The sequence below is a fragment of the Cibotium barometz genome, chromosome 18, assembly GCF_041138505.1.
Source record: "Cibotium barometz isolate CiBa-2024 chromosome 18, ASM4113850v1, whole genome shotgun sequence".
In the NCBI taxonomy this organism is placed as follows: Eukaryota; Viridiplantae; Streptophyta; class Polypodiopsida; order Cyatheales; family Cibotiaceae; genus Cibotium; species Cibotium barometz.
Window position 1 is genome coordinate 53,235,419 of NC_141063.1, and position 19,422 is coordinate 53,254,840.

The following is a 19,422-nucleotide window of genomic DNA, read 5'->3' on the forward strand; positions in this document are numbered from 1 at the left end:
TTAGATCGGACGGCGTGCAAAGCTCGTGGGGTAGGGGGTGTTTGAAGTTTGCTATTTGACGGCAGGAGATGAACGCAAAAAGACGAGGACGTCGAGAAGGGAAAGCGCCGTTGATTGCGGGTCCTGAATGGGGCGCGCCAGCTGACGCATTGAAGAGCATGCATGTTACCCTTCTCAAGTAGCATTTCTTGTGTTCCTGGTCGGGGTCTGGTCGGGGGCCCTTCACTATATAGCCTCACTCTGTCTCTAGGCTCCCCCAAGTCTCTCTCGACCTTCGAAAGCTTGTGTGCTGAAGATCCTTGTATCATAACCCATGGCGCGTGCTTCTTCCTCCCTTTGGATAGTGGCTTTGACTTTCTCTCTGTTGAGGGGCGCTGCCCTCGCTTCCTACTATGGGGGTGGAAGCTCTGAGGAGAGTGGGTGGAGTAATGCACATGCTACTTTCTACGGTGGCAGCGATGCTTCTGGCACCATGGGTACGTGTTTGCTCTTTATCCTGCGCTTGAGTGAAGCTGACCACATAGGCGTTCGCTCTAATAATTTTGCCTAAACAGTGTTGTTCCGGAAAATTCACGTGTTTATCGGATTTCTCCCGTAGGTGGCGCTTGCGGCTATGGAGACCTCTACTCGTCCGGCTATGGAACCAACACAGCTGCTCTTAGCACGGCGCTCTTTAACGCGGGGCTGAGCTGCGGTGCCTGCTTTGAGATCAAGTGCGACTCATCTGGAGATCCCAAATGGTGTTTAAGCGACGGGTCGGTGGTAGTGACGGCGACGAATTTCTGCCCACCCAACAATGCTTTACCTAGCGACAACGGGGGCTGGTGCAACCCCCCACTACAACATTTCGACATGGCCCAGCCGGCGTTTCAGAAGATCGGCGTTTACAGTGGAGGCATTGTGCCGGTGCTGTACCGCAGGTATAATTTACTCCCACCATCTATTGCTAAGTTTCGACGTGTCTGCCGATGAAAGGGTGTTGGTGTTAGTGCTCCACGTGGCTGACGGCGTGTGGGTCGCAGGGTGCCATGCGTCAAGGCGGGAGGCATTCACTTTACAATGAATGGCCACTCTTATTTTAACCTCGTGCTGATTACCAACGTGGGAGGTGCCGGTGACGTCCACGCTGTGTCTGTGAAGGGCTCCCGCACTGGCTGGCAACCCATGAACCGCAACTGGGGTCAGAACTGGCAAAGCAACAGTATGCTCGACGGTCAATCCCTCTCCTTCCTTATCACCACCAGCGACGGCCGTACCCTCACCTCCTTCAACGTTGCCCCCTCTCACTGGCAGTTCGGGCAAACCTTCGTTGGGGATCAGTTTTAGAGGTTAATTTAAAATATCGTACGGTGCCAGCCTTAATTTTTTGGTGACCTTAGGTTAGCCTGTTTTGACGCTACCTTGGGTCACTTCCATTCTTACAAGTTTTAATTAGCTTCATTCCAGCAGCAGTGGCAAGCAACACATTGCCCGCTGCCTGTAATCTAGATGTACTCTCTTTTCTGATTCTAGCAAGATGTGGCTGTACATAAAGCAGTAGCGGCCCTCTGCAACAGCATTGTAACGCTGCGAATCATGTGGGCTTTGATAGCTTTTACTATAAGAACGAATTTGAAAATAATCTATATCGTATGGTTGTTTCAACATTTTGTCCCCTCCTCACCTACCGAGTGAAAACCAAGAATCTGAGTTTTAACTAAAATTTTAACCGTTGGAATCTTTAAATGCTAGACTATATAAAACCGACTGTTTACTAAATTTTACTGTGGACACGAGACGCAAACGAACATATGTTGGTGGTATACATTGAAGTTTACCATGTTAAGGACGGGAGGGCGACAAATGTGCTTCAGGTTTAGGCGGAAATGGTACAGTGCGAATTGGAGGATTATTTTCTAATCGTGTTTGAAATACCTTATTCAACTGCTCTAAAAAACTCTGTTAATTGAGTTTGCAAGGAGGGAGGGAAAGATGGCAAATAAAAATTGCTGATTTTTAAGATGTGAATTTAAAGAGAATAGTGTAAGAATAATAGATAATAACTTGTCACCGTTAATTTGTCAGTTACGAGCGTTTTGTGGGTCCGTCAACTTTAGCATTCAAAGGTCTACTGCTAGCTTTAGTAAAACTAAGCCATCTACTAAACTTTTGCGAGTCTCCACCAAACTGGTGAGCGTAAAGAGTATATTCAGTTAACTATTCAGGAAAAAATAATCACTCACCTTTTAGAAAGAGCACAACTATAATTAAAGAGCACAACTATAATTAAATTATAGATATTTTTAATTTTCATGACAAAAATTCATATGGATTCACATTTGGTAGAAATATATAAAAAATGATAATATTTTATCTTTCAAGTGATTACAATACTAATTTTCTTATTGGTATAAATGAATATAATCTACCTTGTGGATGGTCTCCTCCCTAAGATTTCACCTTCCAGCTTTTGAGATGTAGAAGAAGTATAAGAATCTTTCCTTCAGTCTTTGTAATGATCCCATATTTCAGAATGCAAGAAAACATTGTTTTCTTTTGTTTTTGGTTTAGAAATAGAATATTTTAGAGAGAGGTAATATATTTTTGAAATATTTTTGGATAAGTATTTTTTCTTAGTCAATAGGAAGGAATCCCCTGAAACAGAATCTTAAAAAGAGTTTTCCAATGTGAATTAGAAATTAATTGAATGTGTATTAGATGTCTTAGCCTAGGGTTATATAATTTTAGAAAAATCTATTCAAGATAAAGAACGGCTGGCCCTCCCTCCAAGTGGGCAATGGACGAGACATTTATTCAAATCTATCTATCTACTACCCTTTTTAAGTGAAGAAAGGAGGGGGAGAATTTTTAAAAGGAGAAAGGAGAAGAGAAGACACTCTTTGGGGGTTTTTCTTTTCCACACACCTAGATGCATTGGGTCTCACAATTAATTGTCAAAATCCATTTGCTCATTGAATGAGTTTCTTATACATATATATATATATATATAATACATTTGAAAGCAAATTGCCCACCCTTCCACATACATACACATATATATCTTCTATTATTATATTATGTACATGTGTAAGAGAATATAAAAAACCAATGCATGCATAGATAAATACACACACACACACATATTATGTATGTATGCATGTATCTATAGGTATGTAAGCATATATATATATATATATATATGTATATATATATAATACATTAGAAAGCAACCCCCCCTCCTTCACATGCACACACACATATATCTTCTAATATTATATTATGTGCATGTGTAAGTGAGATAATATACATACCTATACATATATAGATAAATATATACATACACACACACACACACACACACACACACACACACACACACACATAAAAACATACATACATACGCACACATATATATTATGTATGTATGTATCTATAGGTATGTAAGCATGTATATATAGATAGATCTATACACACATGCACACCACACAAACACGCGGCACGTGATATGTGCACACACGCACACAAATACACACATACATACTCACATGCATGGACACACGTGCACACAGAGATATGTACACACACACACACAAGCTTACACATACACATACATGTGTATATATGCACACAAGCACATACATACGCTCACATACACAAGTACATGCATGCAAACATGTATACATAGATGAAAACGCATACACATTCGCACGTGCTACATGCACACACACACACGCGTGCACACACATAGACCCAAAGATGTACATACAGACATATTCACATGTTCACACACTCGCACATGGATACACATAAACATAAACATAAACATACACACCATGTACACATACATACACTAGCCATACGCACAATCAAGACACTTGCACGACGCATGAAGTCGAGATTACACAATCACACACATGTATATATGTGCACACATAGTCACGCACATATGCGTGCAAGTGTGTGTGTGTGTGTGTGTGTGAAGAGAGATAGAGAGAGAGAGAGAGAGACAGACAGACAGAGAATGTGTGTGTGTGTTTCTATGCGTGTGTGAGGGGGTGTGAAGAGAGAGTGCATGTGCATGTGTATGCATAAGAGAGGGGTGTGTGTGTGTGTATGAGAGAGAGAGAGAAAGAGAGAGAGAGAGAGGTATATTGCACGTGTATGTGCATGCATGTGAGAAGATAGGATGTCTGTGCGTGCGTGCGTGGGAGATTGTGTCTTTGTGAGAGAGAGAGAGACACACACACATATACATGCACACACATGAACGTACATGTATTCATGCACACACACACACACACACACTTGAGCTTACACACACATATACATGCACGCACATAAGTATATACACACATACACAAACTCACACACACAAGTACACGCTGTCGTGACGTGGACGATGTCGCTGGGAAAGTACGAGACTTCTAGCTGTGAGAGTTGCTTCTGATTCCCACAAGGAAACTCAAACACATAACTCTTCAAGGATCACAAGGCATCTCCATTTTTGATATCATAAACATGTACAAATTCACCTCAATACATCCATGAATTCAGCCTGATGATTGCACATAAATTGTGTATCAAGTGATTATCCCTTTCCAATCATAGATTTACTGGCTCCTTTTTCCAAATCCCTCAAACCAATCACATGTAGGCATAACATAATCTTCAAATATTTCCCACATACATGTGACCATTTACATTCCATACATCAAGTGTCATCAATTCCATCATTTCAAGATGTTCTTTATCACCTGAAAACCTGCTTTTAAATTCTAACATCTCACAAACAAAAGATGGCATACGGCATAACTATAACATGCTCATGAGATTTAGAAAACTCCATGACTTGAATTCCAAAGTCCGATCGAGTAGAAAATAAAACCAACTTTCAGGAGCCTTATTGTGTTTTTGATACTTTTATTCCACAATTCCACAAGTCCCAAAATATTCTCATTCTCCAAACCTTTAAAGGTTTATAAACAACACGATTTTCTGAATCATGGATTTTAGTGAACAAAAATAATAAAAAAACATCGCTTATCTGAAAGTGAAAAAAACGCGAGTTTTTCTTGATTTTTGCTAATTCCCATATTATCGCTTCGCTACAGACCACAAAAGGCAGAGTACATGTATAAAATGAAAATCCTATCACTGGGTAATACTCAATTTGCTCTTCAATTCTAACTCCAACAAGCCTTGAACAGTAGCTGCCAGTTTGAAATTAGAACCTCTGGTCGAAGGCGCCTCTGGTTCCCCCTTTTTGCAAACGCTGTACTCTGATATGCGCCCCCCCTCGTTTTCTCTGGTTTTTCATCACTTTCCCCGCAAGGAAATCAGGCGCCCCCCCACTTTTGCAGCTATTTTCATGTATTTCCTCAGTTCGAAAATACTCATGCGCCACCTTTCTTTTTTTTATTGTTTTTTTCGAATATTTCTTCTTTTGCTGCCACGCAAGCTGCCCTCATAAGCTTCATATACCTTCTATACCCATAATATATCTACTTCTCTTATCAGCATCAAATATCATGTTCAAATCAGTCTACTGAGACCTTCACATGCATAACTTGTGGGACCTTCAACATCATGTATGTGCTTCAAGACACTACATCACCCATTGTTTTGCAACTTTGGGAGCTTCTTCATGATGATCATGGGCTTCATCTATAGTACCTTTCTTGAAAATTATGCATGAGTTCCATGTCACATTGATTTGGAAGTGGAAAAGGATCTTCATCCACATTGAGGGAAGTCCATATCATGCACATGGGTAGCCATTTACATCATTCACATAGCCCTTTTACGAGCCTCCTTTCCCAAAGTTTGTGCTTAATGGAAGACCAGTCTCTGTAAGGTGGATTTTCCCATCTTTGAAAAACACAAGTTGATTTCTGAGGGCTTCTTTATAGCTAGCACAATCTTTCTTTGCATGTTCTGGGTCATCACACCATATGCATCTGTATGTAAACCCTTCTTTGCTTTGAGGCCTTTGTATAGAAGCCTGCCCTAATGGTAGCCCCTTTTCTTCAATCCTGGACATCTTCAATTTTAGGTCTCGCATACCCTTAATAAGCTCATCCATCGGTCCTTCTACCTTTGGGATTGTAGCAGCTGGTTTTGGTAGATTCTCAGGGATAACAGCAGTTATAGGAGTTACCGAGCTCATCACCATTTTATCCCTCCTTCGCTGCCGCTTTGCTAGCATGGTGACCGCATCCTCAACATCATTCCAATCACTCTTTAGTCCCTGCTCTGTATCCTTATCCTCAAGGAGGATTTCCAGTTTTTCTTGGAGATCTTTCCGAGCTGCTTGTAAGAAGAGCTCTGTTTTTCTCTGTCCAAAGTTGTGCGCTCTATCCTTGACAGCTGGGCATAGCGCTTCTCAAACTCTCTTAGCAGCTCTGTGGCAGAAATTCCCATTTTGGGTTTTGTGACCCATTCCAAGAAAGTTCGTTTGGTCACTCGCTCAGAATCCTCCATGAAATATTCATCCTTCAAAGCAAGCTTGAACTCCTCCCAATTTCTGCCACCATGTGCTGTCTGCAATCCTCTTATGCGCTCTCTTATTTCAGGAACACATACCAGCTCAAAACTTCGAACCATATCCTCCTCAGTCACCCTGTTTAGCTCCATTTCCTTTGTGTAATTGCGCAGGTACTTTGTGATATCCTTACCATCAAATTGATCCACCTTTTTCACAATTGATTGCAATGCTTTGGTCGTGGAAATTTGTCCCCTCTCAGCAGCTTGCTGCTGTTGCATATACATAGTAAACATCTGAAACATCTGCATCTTTGTCTTGTGATGAAGAAAAGAGGCCAAAGGGAGGAGCTGAATCTTCAAATGCAACCACTTCATCGACTATCGAACAAGCTTTATCACATCAAGTGGTCAAAGTAAGATGTGCCCATTTCAAAAAGATGGGTCATTTGGCAAACAATTGTTGGATCAAATATCCCAACAAAATGAAATGTAACAAGTGTAAACAAACGGGACATATCACTTCTAAATGTCCTAACAAAGAGATAGAGGCTAACTTTGTATCAACCTCTAACTCCTCTGAGCACCTGTTTTAAATCTTAATGTCACAACACCTATATTCCTAAACCTTGTATGCCTAATGTTATAAAGGCAACCTATGTCCAATACCACCTATTCCAATTCTTTCATAGTTGGTATTGAGGGAGGGTGTTAGAAGACTAAGGTCATGTAAAAGGGTAGGAGAAGGATGTGTGTGAAGGGACTTAAGGTCCAATAGCTCACCTATTTAAAGGTGAAGCTAGGAGGCATTTTGTATTGAGCAAGGCCTAGTTGTATTCATAAACAACTTAATAAGAAGCAAGATAGTTTTCTTGTATTGAGCAAGGCCTAGTTGTATTCATAAACAACTTAATAATAAGCAAGATAGTTTTCTTGTATTTTGTGAGTTCTTTTCCTCCACACACTTGATCTAGCATGAGCACCACGTTTTCTCAACAGAGTTGACTAGTACTGAGTTTATCAGTTAAAAAATAGGATTTTAAATGAAATTTTTGACACCTCAAATTGGGGAAAAGAAAGAGATATTTCATCTCTCCTCTCTCCTCCAATACTGTTCTTTTTCATTTTCGCCTCTTCCAATAGAAACGAAACCTAAGTGCAAGGAGGGAGAAGAGAAGGAGCACACGCGAGAGGAAGCTGACCAAGAAAGAAGACTCACTTTTTCAGAGGTGAGTCAGTTTGTCCTTTGCCTTGTCTCCTTCCTCAGATTTGTTTATGCTATTTTCTCTTTGCTTTTTGGGTTTGTCTCCGTCCTTTTGCTTCTGTGCACACGATTTTGGGTGAACGATTCTGACAGGGGCGACAATGGGCCTTTTATAAGGACACATTGTCGGAGTCGGTCCCTTTCAAATTTTTTTTGCGCAGGTCGCGTGTAGAAACGCGTGTATCCTGTCTGCAAAGTCTGTTCACGTGGATATACACTCATTTCTGGACGGGTGTATACACGCGTTTTTTGATGGGTGTATACACGCGTTTCTGGGCGCTGCGTTTCCTGTTTCTATGGTTTGCAGGCTCATAGGTGACTTGAATGATGATATTTGTGTGAGTCAAGAGACAGCCCATGATGTACATGAGGATTATTTTTGCAGATTCTTTATGGATATTCCAGGTTCTTCATCCGATCCATTTGCGTACAGCAATTGGCTGATGGAGATGCTAAATCATTTTGGGCGCCATCCTGGTCCAGTTGAGCTTACAGAGTACATGTATGCCCATCCCCCTTCTTCCATGCCTGGTGTCTATACCCCTACCGCGAGTATCCAGGGCACTCCAGTGCCGTCTATGCCTACGAGTCCGACAAGACGGCATGCAGCTTCTCCTCTTCCATGTCCACCGAGGAGACATACCTCGTCCCACACACTCACGCACACCCTCACAGCCACCATCACGTGCTCCCTCAGAGCCACCGTCCCGTCAGGGCTCACAGCCACCGTCACGTAGACAATCCCCCAGTCGTGACTCCACCCGCAACAGTAGAAAGAGTGGGAGTGGAGGATGCGGTGGGTGCTTTGGTGGGGGAGGTGGGGGAGGTAGTAGGGCACGCGGTGAGAGAGAAGATAGAGGGGACAATTTGGAAGAGGAGGAGATGAGAGAGGTGGAGAGAGGTGGAGAGAGTGATCTGCTATGATGTGACGGATAGGGGCGGGATAGTGATGGATGCGAGGGGGAGGGAGGTAATGGAGTACATGCGTGGGGTAGTATCAAACTTGTATAGAAATTGTTTTATTAAATTTAAAGATCAAAATAGCCAAATAGTTGGGGAGGTGATAGAGGTTTTACATAGTCGGTACCCCAATCCCCCACATGCTACATTCTCGGATGTATGGGGAAGGACGCGAATAAGGGAGATCTTAAGTAATAAAAGATCTCACCTTAAAAAACTCGCGTACGATGACCGGCTAAATGTAGCTGCGGGTGGCTATTCTACCGAGAAACCTGCCACTGTGCACAAACGCGAGTGGAAGGAGGCAAAGAAACGAGCAGAGGGTGGCGTGAAGAGCAGGCAGCATGTGGAGGCACGACGGATCCAGATGGAGACCATTGGATCTTCGCATTTCGGATCTGGCGGCATCGAGTCATGGGAGGCAGAGTTCGTAAGTATCTTGCCACTTTATTTGATTGTTTACTTAATTAATTGATTCTATGATTGTTTTAATCTTACAAATTGTGTTGATTATGATACAGCGACGGGTTATGGGGAGGAAGCCCACAACCCACGATATTGTGTATGCTCGCCGGCATAGCAGACGTGACACGTGGGCCATCTTCAAAGCCGAGGGACATATTACGGACGCGCAGTTTGAGATAGCCATGAGACCATACGGTCGACAGGTACTTGAAAATTCTAAACGAATGATTTTGGTTTATTGAATTACATATATATATACTTATATACTATATATTACTTGAACAGGCACAAGCTGCTGATGATCCACCCGCCGCCACTGCAGAGGGTGGACGTGAGCACTACTCATCAGACATTCCGACCGATGTGAGCTCATCTGAGCATGGAGGGAGCACCGAGTCATCATCTGGGTCTGAGTAGTACTCAGACTTATAGTATCACATTCCATATTGAGGATGTGGTTGTATATTTTTTTTTGTAAACTGAAGACATGGGCTACTTCGAGATATGGACTCCCTTGTATATATGTGTGAAATTTTGATAGTAATATTGAATCGTGAATCGATAGTATTACATTCATGTCTGTCTTGAATCGTGTATTGACAATGTATGCATTCATGTCGTTCTTGTCTTAATCTTCCTCGTGGATATGTTCTTCGTGGATGGTCTAATGCACAAAAAAAAATCCAGAGAGTGTTATTGGGTGCTGGATTGATGAAAAGAGGAATACACAAGATTGCGGTGTCATTAGTAGCTTTGAGAGAGCTAATGGAAAAATGGATGATTATTGTGGCATAATCCAAGACATATTTAGGCTTGACTTTCGTCGCTTCTTTGTGTATGTTTTGGATGTCAAATGGCAAATGAACGTGGTGGAAAAAGGGCCTGATGCAATGATAAACGCCATGCAAGTGGCTATGTAACTATTGACTCTACAAAGTTTTGGCAAACAAAGAAAGATAGGCTCGTATTGCCACAACAATGTGAGCAGGTATGCATTTTTTTACTAATGTGTTTCATGTACATATATATCTAAGCTTGCGTACCCCTTGACTTTTGATATGCTAATTAATTACTGTAGTATGTGTATTTGAGTAGGTTATCTATCTACCAATGGTGCATGACATTAAATGGTGGTACGTCATCCCTATTACACCACGTTCCAAAGTGATGTATAATACATTCATTGATATGGAGCATATGGAGGATGTAACAAGCCGCAATGAAGATGATGTCGAACATGCCAATGAAGATGTTGTGATCGATGATCAAGAAATAAGAGATGATCATGATAATGAGGATGAGCGTGCCATTTCTCATGATCATGAGAATGACCCTACCATTGAGGATGATGGTGATGTTGATGAGGATGATCAGGACATCGATACCATTATCAATGGAGTACAGAATATCGATAGTGGAATAAATTTAATCGTAGCCTTATAAATTGATCAAATGGATATTGATGTTGATCGTTTGGCAAGGATGGATCTTATTGAAGATGAGATCGAACCCTAACCAATCCGTCACTGTATCGTTCTAAATTGATGACATTTCTATTGTATGTGTTGTCTTTTAATTATCATCTCATATGCATGATTTATTTTTGAATATATTTCATTGTTGTAAATGCATGTAGTGGGATTGTGTAATGATATATATTGTAATGTACTATGAGATGGTTTAAAGAAAATAATTCTTAATTTTGTAAAGAAATTCAGTTTTTCTTCAGTTTTTTTTGCCAAGCGTGTATTAATGCGTGTATGGTAGCGTGTATTATTGCGTGTATTTAAACGCGCTTATACACGCGTTGATAAATGCAAATATACACGCGAATGTAAATGCCAAAATACACGTGCCCGATTCTATTCAAATACATGCGTGACCATACACGCGCTCGTAATTTATCGCATGTATGAAACGCGTGTATGACAGCATTGTCTTGTAGTGAAAATAGGTAACCTTATCCTGAAACCTTTGACACCACGAGGTCTGACAAGATTGAGAATCGTGAAAGCTCAGAAATCCATTCACGCCGTGAACTTTTTCAGAACCCTTCACGACATGAGCCATTTTAGAAGAATTTCACGGTGTGAACCCTTTTTTGTTCACGACGTGAACTTTTTCTGTAAACTCACAGTTTAGTCTAATCCAATGCACAGTCAGGCTAAGGCTATGAAGGTCGGTAAAGGAGGGACACCTACAACAAGGACGAGGGGTTCTGACCCTAAGAGCAAAAATTTTTGAACACGTGAAACTGTAGAAAAATGTTCACGATGATGTGAATTGTTTTTTGACACTTCATGCCATGAACTATTCTCTAACACTTCACGCGCTGTGAACTATTCTCTGCAATCCCATGGCCTCAAAAACAGATCGACAGAATCTGATCAAAATTAAATTGGGTCATCAAAGTAGCTTATCAAATCATACATACATGTGTTAGGCATTTTCTGAAAGGCATTTTTGGCTTGTGTATGTACGTGTGCATGACGTGTGTGAAGAGGTTGGCTTTGAATGCGTTGCCAGATGCTCAGGGTGGATGCTTTTGGTTTTGGGCTTGTTGTTGCAGGCTTGTCCAGTGAGAGGTCTTCTGGAGGTGGTATCAGCTGCTATAGTTCTGAATGTGTGCGCATCCCTTTAAATGAACGGGCACTCGAAGCTGTGTTTGAAGTGTATGAAGGTATGGGGAGCAATTAATGATTCAAGTGCCAGTGTAGCCTTGAGCAATTGGTGTGAAATGGAAAGGAAAGGTGGCCATCCATTAGGCTTAAAACAAAATAAGAAAATTATAATATTAACATGGCCATAAAGCAATTGGTGTGAAATGGAAAGGAAAGGTGACAGGGATTAGCCAAGATTAATGGGGACAGCTTGGTGAGTATGCATCCTTGTGTTGATGTGAGTGTTGGAATTAGGGTTGCAGGAATGCACACACAACTTCAAGAAGATGAGGAAGCTTGAGCACAACACAGTAGTGTATTATGAGTGCCAAAAATGAAAGATAACCAGCCCTAGAAGATAATGGGCGTATATACAATGCACGGGGGAAAAAACCTCCTAGTGAGGGAAAAAGTGCCCCGGCGGTCCTAAGTGTGTTCACACACATCACTACTATAATATGGTAACAAATCCCCCCTGGAGTGATGCGGTGAACAAGAGCTAGCACTCATGTATAGGGAAGTGTCTAGCTATGTGGACGAATCCACAAAAGGGAGTAAGCCCAAAGCTTTGCGAAAAGCTTCGAACTTCTCACGAGGCAGAGCCTTTGTGAAAAGGTCTGCAAGGTTATCCTGTGTTGGCACATAAGCCAAACTGATCTCTCCTGCAGAGAGTCTCTCCCTGACATAATGGTAGTGCACCTCAATGTGCTTCGTACGAGCATGGAACACTGGGTTCCGCGCAACTGCCAATGCGCTCTGACTGTCAGTGAAGATGGTGGTGGCAGATGGCTGCCCAACACCCAAATCAGCCATAAGGCGTCTGAGCCACACACACTCAACCGTAGCTGTGAAAGCTGCCCTGTACTCAGCTTCACAACTAGAGGTGGCCACAGTAGGCTGCTTCTTGCTCAACCATGATATGCATGAGCTTCCAAGCATGAAGCAAAAACCACTCGTGGACACGCGTGTGTCATAACAACCAGCCCAGTCAGAATCTGAAAAAGCATGTAAATCTGGCGGCAATGATCCCCCCTTGGGATAAAACAACCCAAGATGCCGAGTACCACTCAAATAGCGAAATATACGCTTCACTGCCTGCCAATGCTTAATGCCTGGGCTATGCATAAATCTGCTCACCTGTGAGACTGCAAACTGAATGTCTGGCCTCGTAATGCATACATAAATGAGGCAACCAACAGCTGTCTGATAGAGTGTGACATCAAAGTGATCTTTAGCATCATGAAGACTCAACTTCAAACCTGTCTCCATTGGAGTAGCAATAGGCTTGCAGTCTTCAAGGCCAAATCTCCGCAACAATGTTTCAATATACTTTGTCTGACACAAAGCAATACCTCCATCACACTGCTTAAATTGTATCCCCAAATAATGATGCAAATGCCCCAAATCTGACATCTCAAAAGAGGCATTCAAATCAGCCTTAAAATCAGCAATATGACTCTCATTTGGTCCTGTGAGCAGCATGTCATCGACATAGAGAGCAATGATTAGATGTACACCATCCACACGTTTAGCATACAAAGTGCTTTCTGTTGGACTATTCTGAAACCCATGTGCAGTCAAATATGCATGTATTTTTTCATACCAAGCTCGTGGAGCTTGCTTTAAACCATATAAAGCCTTATTTAACCTGCACACTTTGTTTTCCTGCCCTCTTTGAACAAAACCACGAGGCTGCGATACATACACCTCCTCATGCAAATCTCCATTTAAGAACGCAGTCTTTATGTCCAGCTGATGTACATTCCAACCATTATGAGCTGCTAATGCACAGATGCTACGAACAGTGGTCATACGACATGTGGGAGCAAAAGTCTCATCAAAATCAATGCCCTTCTCTTGAGCATAACCTTTTGCAACAAGCCTAGCCTTATGGCGATCCACTGTGCCATCAGGCTTACGCTTCAATTTGTATACCCACTTAGTGCCAATGGCCTTCTTGCCAGGGGGCAAGTCACATAAAGACCATGTACCATTCTTCATAATAGCATCGTATTCTGCTTGCATAGCAGCCATCCAATTTTCTGAACTTTGTGCCTCATCAAATGAAACAGGCTCACTTTCATCGCACATACTAGAAACAGCCAATGCATAACAATCTGACGCATAAGAGGCACCATGAGAGCCAGAACGAGTGCGACTAGACAAAGGGGCATCCAACTTGCTGTCACGCAAAGTCTGCACCAGCCATCTAGGCATGTTCCTAGAGCCCTCAATCTCTTGTCTCTCATCCTCAAGTGCATCATGCACATCTGCATCAGATATAGGCTGATCTGTGCCATCATTTAAAACCTGCATAGGCTGAAAAACTGCCTCATGAGGTATTGCACTTGACTGTGCACCACTGAAAAGAGGCAACAATGTATCATAGACATCACGTGAGCTGATATCTGTCTCCTTAGTACATGAAACCAAGGGCTGAACTGCATCTTCCACAAATACAACATCACGGCTAACCAAAATGCGCTTTGTCTGTGGATGATACAAACGATAGCCTTTGCTCTCAGCACTATATCCAACAAAAATACATTTGACAGCTTTGTCATCCAATTTTCTGCGATGTTGCACAGGCACTAATGCATATGCCAGGCAACCAAAAACACGTAAATGGCCAACAGATGGCTTGCGGCCATGCCAAGCCTCATATGGAGTGACAACCTGTAATGCTTTGGTGGGACACCTGTTTAGTACATAAGTGGCACACATGACAGCCTCAAGCCAAAAACCATGTGGTAGACTTTGACTCTTAACCATACATCTTGCCATTTCCATGAGAGACCTGTTTTTTCTCTCAGCCACACCATTTTGCTGTGGTGTATACGGCACTGTACATTGGTGTTTTATCCCACGCTCAGCCAGAAATGCATTAAATTCTGAAGACATATACTCCCCCCCTCGATCTGAACGGAGGGTGCCCATCTTTCTTTCTGACACATTTTCAGCCATAACCAAAAACTGTTTGAAGCACAAAAACACTTCGGACTTTGCCTTCAAAGGATATACCCATGCATGCCTGGTAAAATCATCAATGAAAGTTACGAAGTAAAGGTAGTTTCCAAATGATGGAGTTTGCATGGGACCACAAACATCACTGTGAACAAGCTGCAATCTGCGTTCAGCTCTCACTGATCCATCTTTGGGAAAGGAAGCACGCTGCATTTTACCCAATATGCAGCCCTCACAAACATGCTTGACAGGTGCCTCAAGCTTAGGCAAAGAAGACACCATTTCAGATTTCTGCAGGCGCAGCAAACTTGCAAAATTCAGATGACCAAAACGTGCATGCCACAGTTTTGCATTTGAAATAGCCTGCGTATCCATAATAGCACATGCTGAATCCTCTACACATTTGCCATCCATATTGAGCTTATACAGCCCTCGACATAGTGAACCAGATGCTACAATGATGTCACCACAAGAGAGATCATGAACAGTACATCTGTCATCCACAAATTTTACAACCAAACCTGTTTTGGCAAATGCGGAAACTGACAGCAGATTCTTTTTGATCCCTGGCACATACAATGCATCAAAAAGTGTAAAGGTGTTGCCATTTGCAACATTCAGCACAATCTGTCCAACTCCTTGAACGGGATAAGAGGAGTTATTGGCACAAGTGACAGTATTCCCTGTGGGAGCAGACTCAAGGAAAGTGAATAAACTGCGCTGCGAGGTGATATGCTTAGTGGCACCACTGTCAAAGTACCATACATCTGAATCTACTGCAGACATACATGTGTCATGCAAAGATGGGTCATAACTGCACTGCGCATTGAATGCCCATTCTGTATCTAGCACAACATTAGCAGATTCATTGTTAGAAGGAGAGGCATCTGCAACAGCCATACCAGCCTCTTTCTTCTTAGCCTCTTTCGCAGCCAGCTTAGGACACGCTTTGATGACATGATCATTTCCCTTACAGTACTTGCAAAATGTCTTCTGTTTGTCACCCTTCTTCTCATCTTTGTCTTCCTTCTTTGGTTGCGCAGCATTTGCAGATTTCTGCTTACTAGAAGAAAAGCCAGCTTTACCTTTCCCGCTTCTCTGACTAGCAACAAAAGCTTGATCTGCGACACGCATAATATTCCTGTTTTGCCTTGACTGGTCTTCTTGCAGCAAAACAGAAACTAACTCCTCAAATGATAAGGCATTGGGATTGCCTTTCATCATCAAGCGAAGAGTGGAAGCAAAACCCTGATAAGAATCTGGTAGACCATTCAAAACAGTCTGCACAAGTGAACTGTCTGACAGGATTTCATCTGCAGAAATGAGCTGCTCTTTGAAATCCTTGATCTTTGTCAAAAAGCTATCCATAGAATCACCTTCGTTCATATGCTCACTCTCCAACTGTTTTCGGAGATAAGCAACACGAGCCTCATTTCTTGCCTGATACAATGTGGCAAGTACATCCCAAGCATCCTTAGAAGTCCTGCAAGAGCGAATATGTGGGATAATGGTACGTTTGACAGACAGCGCAATCAAGGCATGAGCCTGCGCATCTCTACCATCCCAACGAATCTGCTCTGCTGAAAGTGGTGGTTCTCGAACAGCTGCTGCAGCACTTGTGCCTGCACCATCATCAACAGTACCTGTTTCTGATGTGTTTGCAGCATTCCCAGCCACAATAGGACGTGCATCAATACCCTGCACAATGTTCCATAACCCCTTTGCTACCAATACATGTCGCATCATATATGCCCACAATGGATAGTTGGTGCCATCCAACTTATCCTCAGCAGCCAACATGCGGAATACATCATTGTTGTCAGCCATGGCCAATGACTGTACTACTAGATGTAAATGCTGTCTGTAAGAGGTAAACCTGTATAAAATCGACCTGTGCTATGTAGCACAGCCCAAAACAGACGAATGGGCACCTGTCCTGCAGATTTTAATCTTGACAGAAAATCTGCACAGTAGGACGATTTTGCCTGCGCAGTACTTGTAATGCAAAAACAGAGGGCGAAATGACCTCAGATCAAAATTCTGAAACGACTGAGCCTTACGGGCTCTCCCACGGCATATACTAACCTGCAGACGCTCGTGAAACCTCGTCGCAATCGGAGGAGATGAAGCGGCAGGTGCCGGTGATGCTGCCCGGGAGGAGGAAGCCTGCTCTGATACCAATTGTTGGAATTAGGGTTGCAGGAATGCACACACAACTTCAAGAAGATGAGGAAGCTTGAGCACAACACAGTAGTGTATTATGAGTGCCAAAAATGAAAGATAACCAGCCCTAGAAGATAATGGGCGTATATACAATGCACGGGGGAAAAAACCTCCTAGTGAGGGAAAAAGTGCCCCGGCGGTCCTAAGTGTGTTCACACACATCACTACTATAATATGGTAACAGTGAGGGTCGTGTATGTGAGAAGGTTGTGTGAGTGAAGCTTTTGTGTCAGAAAGAAGCTCTATGAAGTGTTGATTGGGAATCAAAGATGAAAGACACTAGTGATGTGTCTGGTTATGTTGTTGTGTTGGTATCCTGTGTGTGTTGATTTGCAGGAGAAGGCGTGATTGACGTGTTTGGTGCTGTAGTCCACGGGTTACACTCTCACAATGCACTTTGTGCCAGCCTTTGATTACCTCATCACGCACACGATGGAAGTGTATGTGTTGCTGGGTGTTTACTGGATTAAGATGCCCCTGTTTTGTGCTATTCTTTCTGGCATGGGTGGGTGGTGAAGAGTGAGAGATTTCTGTTTCTAGCATTGTGCTGGTGGTACCCCTTGTGTTTGTTGTGTCTTCCAAGGCTGCTGAGTAGGTAGCTGTAGAGGCATTTCTTCTTTTCCCGGCCTCCCGACAGTTTTTTGGTGCCAAACGCAGATTGGGCAGGTAGTTCTTATGATAGAAGATCTACTAGTGGTGGCTATGATTTCACATTGGGAAGTGTAGTGGTGAGTTGGAGTAGCAAAAAGAAACCCACAAATACTTTATCTAGCGCAGAGGCAGAGTATAGAGGAGAAGCTATGGCTACATGTGAGGTGGTAGGCTGAAAAAGCTACTTGAAGATTTGGGACAACAATGTGATGGATAAGTTGTCATACATTGTGATAACATGATCAGCATATAGTTGGCAAAAGTAATCCGGTCTACCATGCAAGGACCAAACACATTGAGGTCCACTATCACTTCATCAGGGAGAAAGTGTTGGATGGACTGATAGAGTTGACATATGTGAAGACTGAAGAGCAAGTTACAGATATCTTTACCAACAAACGACTTGGTAAAGAGAAGTTTGAGTACTTTAGAGACAGGCTTGGAGTACATGAGATGGATATGGTGACTTGAGGGGGAGTGTTGAGAATGCAAGATCATCGGGATCTCGTGGATAGCAGTAGCATGTGGACACTAGTCTAGTAGTGTGTGTGTGGACGATAATGGCTGTGTCAAGCTGGCCAAGTGTGGACATTACACTTAGGTTATTTCAGTGTGAACTTATCATTAGAGTAGCGTGCCATGTTTTATGGTGTGAAATGAAGGAAAGATATGGAGATTCTCTATCATGTAGATGTTGATGGTTTGAGATAATGAGAGATAATTAGGGTTTGCTTCTCTATACTTGTGTCTATTTCATCTCTCTTTTCAGGGTTGTGCAGGGAAGTAGTGGAAAGCGCAATGGCTCAATCAAAGAGCGATAGTGTCAGTGTCCCTCACCAAAACAGATTAAGTTGGCAGACACACAAAAGGGGGTGTCAAGGCTAGACCAGTTTAGAATACAACCCTACGGGTGGCAGTGGAGCTGAGGTAGCAGAAGGGGGCTAGAGAATTGGAGCAGGCAATTTTTGAAGATGATGCCATCTGTGTAGAAAATAGAACCTCATGCGCAGCCCCCGTCATGGTGGTGGTTTTGCAATGACAAGAGCCAAGGCTAAGTATCCGAATACACAACCCATTAACATGCAATTCAGAAGAGCTAATGAGAGAATGGGGCTAGGCCATGCCTCTGTAAGCTAACAATTCAATTTGTATTAGGGGGAGTACCACTGCTCAACCACCCGAACCATAGGAAGGAGGATGAAATAAGCCATAAAGAGTCTAGACAACATGGTATAGAGTCAGAAACACAGTATTGATATGGAATTTTTAAAGAGTACTAGTAGGAAAAGTGGGCTTCACCTATTGATGCAGGCGTTCACCATGATCGCCAAGTGTCGGTGGTGGCCAATCAGCCAACCAAGTTCCTTCCCTTTTTGTAACAAACTTATTATGGGCTAAGCCTTCTTGTTTTGCAACAACTTTGTAAAAATGGCCTCTTGCAAATAGGTAGTACCCAACTAGATGTAACTAGATGTAACTAGATGTAAGTAGCAAAAGTGGGGGTAGTACCCAAACTTATTATGGGCTAAGCCTTCTTGTTTTGCAACAACTTTGTAAAAATGGCCTCTTGCAAATAGGTAGTACCCAACTAGATGTAAGTAGCAAAAGTGGGGAACTCTCCAGAGAGAGGATGTTCTACAAGAAGATAGGAGATCAGGATATCAGATTGATGTACTATTAAGAGTCTAAGCTAATATTTAAGAATGTCTTGTGGGTTGGTCTCTATCATATCTCTATTTTGTGCTACATAGTTCTATCTATTCACTGCCAATTGCA

At 42.5% G+C, this 19,422-nt stretch overlaps 1 protein-coding gene across 1 annotated transcript; it reads left to right on the top strand.

Moving 5' to 3' along the window:
* The first annotated feature begins 205 nt into the window (after positions 1-205).
* On the top strand, positions 206-1,625 carry LOC147629476 (expansin-A10-like). Its single transcript, XM_086812735.1, has 3 exons — positions 206-476; positions 599-920; positions 1,023-1,625. The coding sequence occupies exons 1-3, from the start codon at positions 314-316 to the stop codon at positions 1,324-1,326; spliced, it is 789 nt and encodes a 262-aa protein (XP_086668861.1). The 5' UTR covers positions 206-313; the 3' UTR covers positions 1,327-1,625.
* Positions 1,626-19,422: the final 17,797 nt, after the last annotated feature.

Coding starts and splice junctions, on each gene's coding strand:
- LOC147629476 (XM_086812735.1), top strand. CDS start 314: ATGGCGCGTGCTTCTTCCTCCCTTTGGATAGTGGCTTTGACTTTCTCT. Junction 477..598: donor CGATGCTTCTGGCACCATGG/GTACGTGTTTGC, acceptor TTTCTCCCGTAG/GTGGCGCTTGCGGCTATGGA. Junction 921..1,022: donor GTGCCGGTGCTGTACCGCAG/GTATAATTTACT, acceptor TGTGGGTCGCAG/GGTGCCATGCGTCAAGGCGG.